Genomic DNA, 10,904 nt, shown 5'->3' with positions numbered 1-10,904 from the left:
TAAGGAGGAGGCAAGCTGGGGAAGCCGGATTGGCGGAGCTGCGTTGAGGGGCGGGCTCCCGCAAGGCGGGAGTAGGCGTTACGCTGCACGCGGTGCGGGGAGGGTAATGCGCTGCAATTTTTTGTCATGGAGTGCTGGTGTGGCTGCTTTTATAAACACTGCGAGCTGCGGGGTGCTCGGGCTTCCCGGCTGCAGGCGAACCTCGTGCCGGGAGTCCCTCCGAAACCGAAAAGAAATATGGAATAAGACTGCGCGAAGCTTCGTCGCTCCTCAGAGCCGTCCCTGCTGTTATAAGCGCGTGCCTATCGCTGTGCCGTGTATTTGAAAGGTGGTTAAAAACGTGAAGTAAATGCATATGTAAAACCTTCGGCCGGTGGTAACGGGCTGAGTGAAATCAAGCGCTCACATTTCCCTCTGCCTGAGAGCATACGTTTTATAGAACGCCATCCTAGTGCTGCGGAGCTCACCGCGGTTTCTTATCGTGTTCGAAGTCCTTCGTCTGTACAGATAGTGTGGATGGGGACTGGTGCAGTTCGAAAGAAAAAAAAAAAAAAAAAAAGTGGTGTCAGAAGTGGGATTCGAACCCACGCCTCCATTCGGAGACCAGAATACCCAACCCGCCATGGGAAGGCGCGGCACGCCTTGAGTCTGGCGCCTTAGACCACTCGGCCATCCTGACACTGCGTACAAAACGGCCGCGGGGAGGCTCTTAATCCTTTCGTCACCGGTGCGCCAGCTCATCATGGGAGGTCTGCTTTTTGGTGTTGTGCAAAGAGGCGCTCCTCAATCTGCATACAAGAGAGCGAGAGCCCCCATGTCACTCAGCTACAGAGCTTTCCCCGCTAGGGCTCCCTCGTAGCGAAAAGGCGCTTCCCCCGCCGCTCCGCGGTATCTCGGCGGAACTACATTTTCCAGAGGGCGTCACTCGGCGGCGCAGCGCATTGGCGACTTCCGGCGCGGCCATTTTGTTTTTCACCGCTCTCCAAGGGTACCTGCATCCGCCGGCCGCGGTCGGTCCGTGCTCGGCACCATGTTTCCTGTGGCCAGGGCTGCTCTCAACCTCACGGGTAAGGAAGGGGCTCTCCGGATCGCAGCCGTGCTGGGGCTCTCGGGAAGTTGGGGCAGGCCTTTTCCTCAGGGCTCCGCACGGCTTCCCGCCGTCCCTGTCAGGGCTCCCAGCGGCCCGGGTCCCTTCCCAGAGCGTCTCTGGACTCGCTTCCCTACGTGAGGTTCATGGTTGGCGGGTGGAGGCCGCCGTCTCTTCGTTCTACCTCTTCTTCCTCCCCTTTTTTACCGCCTTTAGTCGAGCTGACCTTGGGTTCCCTTGCTCGGTGCTCTTCCTCCTTGACCTGAAAGCACATCCAGATCATGTACAGTGCATGGAGAGGTGCTCAGTGCTGTCAGTGCCAAATGCTTAAACTCAAGAGTAAAGCAGTCTCTCTGGTGACAGACTCACCAGTAATTGACCCGGTCCTCTCACATTTGATGCTGGCTCACAAGCAGTTATTGTGTCCTTTAAAGGTGCTGAGCTGTTTCAGCTGTTTTCAACGTCAGAGCAGCATGCTCATGTTCACAGAACACTCTGTGGATGTGACAGCATTTAGGGTATCATCAGGGCAGTGATGGCAGTCATGTTTTGAGACAGTATGTGTGAAACTCCTATATAAAAAATAGTTGCTGTATAACGGCTGTATGCACAGACCACTGTTTCATCAATTTATTTCTGTGCAGTTATTGTGCAATTTACTGTGCCTACTGATAGATTGATTCATAAGATAGTCTTATAAGACAAATGTTACATATATGTATTATACGTTAATGAACATACCTCCTACATACCTCCTATCCTCTGAAGAGATCCTCCCATATCTAATTATTTATATAATGAGAAGCTGTTTCCCTTTTCTTCTTCACTTCACTTCCTTCACACCAAAAAATCATAAAGGGAATGAGAAATGTGTTTCTAAAACCCACAGTCTTCAACCCCTTAATTTGATGATGGGCTTCCTCCTGAAAGTGTTTGAGTACACATACTGAAAATGAAGAATTTCTAAATATGAAATCTCAAAAACAGATTCTGAAATTAAAGCTTTATTTGCTCAAATTACTTTCTTAGATAAATAGTCACACAGTTTTATTAATTGAACTGCCACACTGGGGACCCAGAGGAAAGAAAAGGTAGCAAAGGATTTGCTTCCTGAAGCAAATTTCAGGAATAACCTTCACAGGAGAGACTGGGAAGGCTGCAACAAAATGTAAGGCTTTCTGTATCACAGAACAGCCTGGGTTGGAAGGGACCTCAAGGATCATGAATCTTCAACTCCCCGCCACAAGCAGGGCCACAAAAATCCCATACTTTGAATTCGTTCCAATAGGCTAAAGATAATTTTATTTCTAAAGTTTTCAATGCTGATTGTTGCCATTCTGTTGGTGGAAGATGAGCATTATGAGTAGTTTGAGCTCATATTTGAGTTGACTCCCATATTTCTAATTCTCTTTAATATTCCTTAGCTCGTGGTGTTCAGCATACTGCAGTAAGACAAACTCATCGCAAACATGAACCGAACTTCCACGATAAATACGGAAATCTGGTGCTGATTGGCGGAGCAGCAGTTTTCGCTGCTGTCTGGGGATACGTAAGTCTTCCCTTGCTTTACCACTTTGTTGTGATGCAGCTGTAAGCTTGTCAGCTATTTTCAGAAGGGCTCACCTGTTGCAAACACCTTAAGTGGTAAGAATTTCGGATTTTTTTTTAAGTCACTAGCAGTGTGACAGAAATAGAGATGGATTACTTTGTGTTTTGAGTTTTTACACACATTTCATTGATTTTTAAAATGTAGTGAGAGCAAGCATTGTCTACTTCACTTGGGTCGTGTGAAATCATTATGCAGATGCTGTAAAGTACTGGATGATCAATAAGCATATAGAGAAGCTAGGCTAGTAAGATTATCATATTGGAAAGGATAATCAGAGATAAATGAAAAGTACTCACCAGCATTGCAGGTTCAGAAGGAGCAATCTCCAGAGAGAGATTCTTCCCCAGTCACAGTCAGTCCTTAAATGGGGTCTGGGAGAGGCAGCCAGGCTCCACCCCTTCCAAGTAGAATTGCCTTCACCTGTGGTCCCACGGCTGACTCAGTGCTCGCCTCAGGTGGTCAGAGGTTCAGGCCATGGTCCAACAGTTCCCCTACAGGTTGCCTTAGCTATTCAGGCAGAAGTTTTAGCTGAATATGTTATGGTGTTAATTTTAATTTTTACTGAAGTTATGGTGAAAACAGTTTGGATCATGTACAGGAAATGAATTTAGTGATTTAGTGAATTTTAGTGATGTGGTTTTACATCCTAGACCTTTGGTTCTAAAGTATTTTGAAATAGAAAACTGAAATATGTAAGTAATGTTTAAGTAAAGTAAACATTTCCCACTTCCTTACTGAAAGATGAACACAATAACACGTTCCAGTACAAGAAATCTAAACCAAAACCAGTAGAAATATCCATGTATCAGAATGTTTTTTTGATTTCAGAGTTAATCATCTTGATTTTTATCTTCCTACAGGTGTTTACAAAATCTGGAATTGAGTGGGGCTTGTCACCAGTTGGCAGAGTCACTCCTAAAGAGTGGAGGGAGTAACGCTTTTGCTTATAATGAACTGGTCCAAGCTTTCACAGGAGAAAGAAAAACACACACGTGCATGAACATAATGGCATTTGTTCCATGGGTACCACTTGTGCTGTGGCATTCCTGGTCTAATAAATATACCTAGAAACCTGGTTGGCTCTTTGAGGTTTCCTTTATGTTGTGTCTTTGTGCTGAAGAAACATAAGACTTAAATGGCCCGTATTAGATAATCCCAGCTGTTCCTTTCACTGGAGGATAATGGAGAGATCCAAAAATACAGTATAGTTGCCTGCAGAGTTCACCTTGCTCCTTCAGGATGCGGCTGGCCTTCTGACAGCAACCTTTGTGTTTCCCTTTGGATCCTTTTCCCACATGTGCGAGTTTTGCCACCTTCTGAGTGAGCTGTGCCTCGCTCGGGGCTGACAAGCGCTGTGTGTTTCTGCTATCTCTGAATTGGTCAGACACACCCCTGGTGGCAGCCGGTAGCTCAGCGCTGCTCTTCGCTGACGTTTATTGAAATACAGGATTTCAGGTGCAAGTCTCTGCCAATTAAAATGGCGGGGGTAGTTTAGCGCTAAGTGCGGCCCCCGTGAACAGCGAAGTCACCGAAACGCGATTTCCGCGCGCTACGAAGCGGCGCACAGCTGAACCGGCCGCTCTCATCGCTGCCGGCTTACCAGGGCGGCGGGGCGGCATCACGTGACGGCCGCGCGTGTCACGTGAGCTGGGCGCCACTCGCTGCCGTGGCGTCGGGGCGGGGCGGTCGCTGCGCAGCGCTCGGTGCGGCTTGGCGCTCGCGGCCTGCCCGGGAGCGGCTTCTCCCTCGGAACGCGGTGCCGGAGGTAGGGGCGGCTCGCGGTGCCGGTACGGCGGTGCGGAGCTGGGCTTTGGGTGGAAGAAGCGCGTTCGGAAACGTGCGGGGGGCGTCGCCGTGCGCTGCGGGCGGTGGATAGGCGGGGAGCGGTGCCGCTGTCGCCCGGGGGGCTCGGAGCGCGGTTGTGGGTGAGCGGGGCGCGGCGGGAGGCTCTTCCAGCCCCTTTCCCTCCGGCTCCGAGCTGCCGTACGGACAGTTAGCGTTTTGCCTTCTCACTGCTGCGCTGTGGGTTTTTCCAATGCTTCCACCAAACACGTAGCGTCGGTGTGCTGGAAGAAGGCCAGCGCTTGTTTGTGAGGGTTTGCGGTAGATTTCCTCTATGAGGATGTGAATACAGCAAACCGTAGCCGCTCTGTGCTCGTGTTCTGCAAGTTGCACGTAATTCGTTGGTGTAAACTTGTTCTTAAAAGTCTACGTAATCACCTAAATGGTATTTCTATGCTTGGGAACCTGTTGCGTTGTGATCCTGGATGTGAATAAGCCGATGGGGGGTTCTGCGGTGTGGTAATGCACCAGCTGGGTCTGTGCTGGGTGAGAGCATCAGCACGGTTTGTGTAGGAACACACAAATAAAGAGTACTTTATCCAGTTGTAGAGAAAAGACCTGGACTTGATTTTCCTCACCAGGTGATGAATAAGTGAAGGAAGAGGCAGCATAGCACAGTACTCACTGGTGTTACTCCGATTTTCCCTTCTGCAGTGCAGTATGTATTGCATCTTGAGACTAAGCCTGGGAATGGGAGCCCTGGGCTGACCTTGGTGTGCTCATGTAGCAAGTCTTGCTAAATTATATTCTGCTCCTAATGTTCATAATGATTCCTCCAGGGGAGCATTCACGTTCTCCAAAAATCCATTTCAAAGAGTTTAGTGGAAGGACAGGAGCAGGTGAAACAATTTGAGAAGAACTTGTCTGGAATAGTTATAAAACTGTCCTTAGAACTGACATAATATAGATTCAGTTTGTGCTTTTTTTTTTTTCATCTGACTGCTATAGAAATAAAACTCTTCAGGGAAGTTTCCAGTCTGCTGACCAAGCAGAAGTTGCTTAAGACTTGAGCAGCATGAATTACCCTGTGTAGTCTTATATAGCTGTCTGTGATAGATATTTATTATAGATGTGCAGTTTCCCACACTGAGTGAGCCTCATTAATCTGATCTGACTTTTAAATGTAACCATTTGTCAGGGAAAGAAAAAAAAAACCCACAAAGCTCTTCTGTCAGACCAGGTTCCCTGTAACTTCAGTATTTTCATAAGATGATGCAGCTTTGTCTTATGCTGTCCTTTGTTCTTTTTGTGTGTGTGTGCGTGCTTTTGGGGCCATTTAGGCACACTCTCTTCCACATAATGTAATTAGGAAATTCGCCTTCTGATGCCATAAATGAAGCTTTTAGGTAGGACTGAGCCGCTTGGAAACCTTATCAAGCCCCAAGGCTGTAGTTAAATCTGACAGATTCTGTGCCTGGCATTTGTTTGATGCTGCCCAGCTTTTGCTGGCATCTTTCAAAAGTTATAAATTCAAAATACATGTAGAAAACTTTGGTGAAAGCTAAAGTTGTATCCTTCAAGGAGTGCCACTCAGTCGTTCTGTTACGTATCCCTACTGATCCATAGAACAGACACAGAGCATGTTCGCTCTGTCTGTTACACTGTAGTGGTGTTACACTGCAGTGCCCGGGTTGGCTTTGATAAACTTTGAGAAACTCTGAAGCATTTTTGGGGATGTAAAGTGGGAGTTTCAGGTTTTACCAGTAGCTTCTATTTTACGTTGCTCATCTTTTCTTGTCGATGTGAGGTTGTAACTGACAGCTTTGACTTCACCTATCTTTAGCACGCTTCAGAGTACTTTACTTACTAAAACTGCTGTTAGCAATTGGTAAGGCAGGTATATGTATAGATAATAAACTATTACAGGTATTACAAGCAAATATATATTAGTAGATATTATTGAGACTAACACTAATTAGCAGCAGCAATTAGAGGTAGTGTAAGATCAGTAATGTAATACTAGCAAAGTTGCACTGCAGGTTCAATAAAGTCACAAATACTGTGATAGCAAATGTGGATTACAAGCATAACAAGACTCTACATACGACAGCTTATGTACATATGTGTATTCCATAGAACTACCAGTACCAGGTGCATTAAGGGAGAAGTTCCAAGTTCAAACCACTGCTGTAGCACACAAAGATTGCTGAGGTGCACCCTCAGCAGTTTGTGGATAACACCAAGCTGTGGGGTGCGGTCGACACGCCTGAGGGACAGGATGCCATCCATAGAGACCTCAGACCTAGGCTGAGCACTGAGCCCAGGTGAAACTCATGAAGTTCAACATATCCAAGTTAAATGTCTGCACCTGGGTTGTAACAACCCTTGCTGTTATTACGAGCTGGGGGATAGCAGGATTGAGTACAGCCTGCTGAGAAGGACATGGGGGTACTGGTGGATGGTGAGCTGCGTGTGAGCCAGCAGTGTGCCTTCATAACCCAGGAAGCCAACTGTATTCTGGGCTGCATCAAAAGCAGCAAGGCCTGCAGGGTGAGGGAGGGGATCTGCCCCTCTGCTCTGCACTGTGAGAGCTCACCTGGAGCGCTGCATCCAGAAGTAGAGTCACGGAATCACAGCATCACCGAGGTTGGAAAAGACCTCCAAGATCACCCGGGCCAACTGTCCCCTGTTCCTCAGTACAGGAGAGACTGGAGCTGTTGGGGCACATCCAAGGGAGAGCCTCAAAAATCCAAGGGATGGAAAACCTCCCTATGAGGACGGGCTGAGATCTGGGGCTGTGCAGCATGGAGAACGGAAGCTCCATGAGACCTGAGAGTGGCCTTTCAAGATCTAAAGGGAAGCTACAGGAAAGAAGGGGACAGACTTTTTATAGTGTCTGATGCGACAGGACAAGGGGAAATGGTTTTAAACAAAGAGAGGGAAGATTTAGATTGGATATATTGAAAGAAAGAAAGTTTTTACAGTAGGGGTGGTGAGAAAGTGTAGCGGGTTGCCCAGAGAGGTGGTGGTGCCCCATCCATGGAGACGCCTTACGGTCAGTCTGGATGGGCTCTGAGCACCTGATGGAGCTGTAGGTGTCCCTGCTCATTGCAGTGGACTGATGGCCTTTAGGGCTCCCTTCCAACTAAAGCCATGCTATGGTTGCTGCTCAGCCTCATGAAGAGTATTTTGACTTCTGTATCCTTTTTCTTTTCAACTTGGTAAAATGTTAATGCACTTAAGGAGAAATGGTGTTAAACTGTCAATATTTGTGTGTCATTTGTGTACATATAATTTATTGGTGTAACATTTTTCAGGCTGCTTAGTCGTGAATATGTTGTAACTTATTGTCAGAACGAGGAAAATGTCTTTTAAGTTTCAGCTGAAGTATTTCTTCAAGGAAGTGCTCATAAGGGGAGGTAGAGTGTTATAGAGGAATATACACAAGTAGAATACTGTCATAGGTGTAAGAACATATTAGCTTTTAACTTGTTTTTTTAACAAATTTTAACTTGTTATTTCCTGGGAGTTTTGTAGCAGGAGGAAAAAGGCAGTGTGTATACATTCCCTATATAATAATGCCATCCTTTCCTTAGAAAACAAGTCTCTTAACATTGTATCAAGAGTGCTGGAAATGCAGACAAGGTTTGGATGCAGTTTGAGTGCACGTTTGAATTACAGTTCCCTCAAGGTGAGGATTTTCTCTACTGTGTTTACACTGTGCTTAATGGCGTGGTGCCCTGATCCGTTGTTCCTAAGAGAACAGTCTTTTAAAAGCCCAAGCAAACACACACAAACCCCTCCCCAGGGCAATGAAATGAATGGAACTTTATTGTTTCTGATTTATTATTTAAATCCAAACGCCAGCAGATTTTATTTTATTTTAAAGGAAGAACTGTGCCTATACAAAACAGTGCACATCAAATCCTCTCAAGGTAATAGGATTTCAGTGTGCTTTGTGATCTTAACGTGGCAATTCAGGTTCAGAATTACTGCAATCAAATTTTCAAATACCATGTTTGAAGTCACCTTATGAACCTTATTTAGTTATAACAGGCTAGAAAGGCAGACTAACTGCAACTGCTATTTCTTTTTCCACATATTACCCTTTAAGTGGGAAACATGAGGTTGTACGAAGAGTGGTGGAATTGACTGTATGTAGGATCAATGGCAGATGGGGAAGGAAACAACTCCAGAAAATGGAGGAAATACTTTTCCCCATCACACACTAATAATACCAGGTCTGGGCTTTTTAAAGTATTTATAGTGTTTTCTCTCTATATATAAACAGTTAATTCTCACCTATGCATTAAAATAAATAGCAATGCTGTTAAGTATTGCAAACACTTTAATAATGTTACTTTACCCTACTGCTTGTGTAGTTGCTGTTAGTTTGACACAAGTGTACCCTTGCTGGTTGTAGGAGGTGGCTGTAACCTACTGTAGCTTCACTCTTAACCCCGAGGATAGGCAGGAGCCAGCAGGCTTTCTCAGGCTGCCCTGCACTTGTACACCAGCTCATCCAAGGCAACGTATCTTACCAACCTGTGTTGTGTTAATTTTTAGATAGCAGATCACAGATATTGTTCTCCTTACTTTAAATTTCTTCTGAATGTAGTAATAGTGCAGTTGTCAGGGCAGTCCCAAGTTTATGACGATTTAAATTCACTTCTCTGCAGACTGTATGAGATGACAGATGATAGGCTGTGGTAGCTCAGTTCTCTGTGTGTCTGATTGTTGTGCTTACAAAATACCCTGCAAGTCAAGTACTTCTTGAAACTTCACCTGCACTTTAGCCTTGTGGGAAGATTCATTGCTCCCTGACTGTGGAATTACAATTACGTCTTTGTTTGTTCTTCATGGACTGAGCATTCCTCATGGAAGAACTGAAGGATCAATAAAGGCCAGGTGATGAAATGAAAGCATGTTTCCTTAGTTAGCTTTATAGTGTTTTTTACAAAATATCCTGTGTTTTTGTGTATGCAGACAAGCCTGAGAAAGAACATATGTGAAGCTCTTAAAATGCACTATTCTACTGATCCATTACTCCCTCGTGTTTCAAGTGTGGTTCCCTATTTCTATAGATGTGTAAATATTACCTATAACTATTTCTGTGTGTTGCTGATAATTCAGATCATCAGAATAGGCAAGAAGTGAGACCTGTACTAACTCTTGATGTAGAGTTATCGTATTAGTTCACCAAGTTATAGCACACCAAGTTATCGTCTTCTGTACAGAACAGCATAACGTGATGCCTTATTTAATATAAGCTGCTGTTTTATCTTCAGAGTCAGCAGAACCCAACAGCCCAGCCACTGCAAGTGTTAATACTGATTTTCAGGGCTTAGCAATAACTGAAGCTGTTGCTGCCTGCTGCTTTCCCTTGGATCTCTCGGCACTGGGACCACCAAAGGATGCACGTGTTCTGCAGTGCATCCTTTCACGCTCCTGCTCGTGTCTGGAAGAAGAGCTACAGCAGGAAGCTGCTTTTTGCTTCTGATCCCACAGTTGCCATCAGCCTTGAGGTGCACGTGCAGCCTTTTTGCTTCCCAACTTCATTGTTATTTGGATGGCAGGATGAAACATCAGCACTTCACAATATATTCTGAGTAAATACGTGATGCCTTCTAGGAAGGTCAGGTGCTGTGGGTTGTTGGGGGTGTTGGTAAGGATCTGAGCAGCTGTGGGAATGTTGCTGAGACTTCTGTGACTGTGAGGGGAAAACTTTCCTTGGTTGAACAGCTGTAAAAGCAGCTCTTCATGATGTTCAAAGCCCCTGTGACCATGAGGTTTTCTCAGCAACTTGCTGACCATTCCTGTCCAATAGCCATGCTTATCATCAATGTGTGTGAGTCCCTGTTGTCCCTTGTGGCATACACTGTGGTTCTTCAACAAAACTGTTATTGCCTCCTGGAATACAAAGGCTGACACTACAGTTCAGATCACTTAGCTGGTCATTTGTGGGTTTCAGGGAATGCACTAGGGAAATCCTTAAAATCAGCTTCTCAGACTATCGTTTATGATGTTTGCATGTTTATTTTGTATGTTTTGACCTAGTAATTGTAGTTAAATTTGCACGTGCTAGTATCTGGTCAACAAGTATGCAATGTGTTCCTGGCTCTTCTCATAGAATGCATTTGAATTAAATATTTATTTAATCCATTGGAAATCTTACTATAATTCAAAGGTTTGCACTGTCCTCACCTGTTGGCTGAGCTTCAGCACTTGGAGATTCTATGCAGGTGAGGTAAACCCGGTTCTACAGTGAAACCTTCCAGTATTCCACATGTGGCTTCAGAGTGTCTCAAAGCAAAACCAGGAACATTCAGACGCAGTTGTGAAATGCTACCAAGGAGAGAACAAATTAATTTTGTTAAATGCTGTTCTTACTGTAATCTGGTTTCAAAGACAAGTCCCCAGGGTAAT

At 45.3% G+C, this 10,904-nt stretch overlaps 1 protein-coding gene across 1 annotated transcript; it reads left to right on the top strand.

The window, feature by feature from the left end:
- The first annotated feature begins 997 nt into the window (after positions 1-997).
- Positions 998-3,757, top strand: COX7B (cytochrome c oxidase subunit 7B). Its single transcript, XM_079541733.1, has 3 exons — positions 998-1,067; positions 2,512-2,636; positions 3,557-3,757. Exons 1-3 carry the CDS (start codon positions 1,031-1,033, stop codon positions 3,629-3,631), a joined length of 237 nt encoding a protein of 78 aa, XP_079397859.1. The 5' UTR covers positions 998-1,030; the 3' UTR covers positions 3,632-3,757.
- Positions 3,758-10,904: the final 7,147 nt, after the last annotated feature.

The sequence above is a fragment of the Tetrao urogallus genome, assembly GCF_951394365.1.
Source record: "Tetrao urogallus genome assembly, chromosome: 13".
In the NCBI taxonomy this organism is placed as follows: Eukaryota; Metazoa; Chordata; class Aves; order Galliformes; family Phasianidae; genus Tetrao; species Tetrao urogallus.
This window is presented reverse-complemented; position numbering and strand designations above follow the sequence as displayed.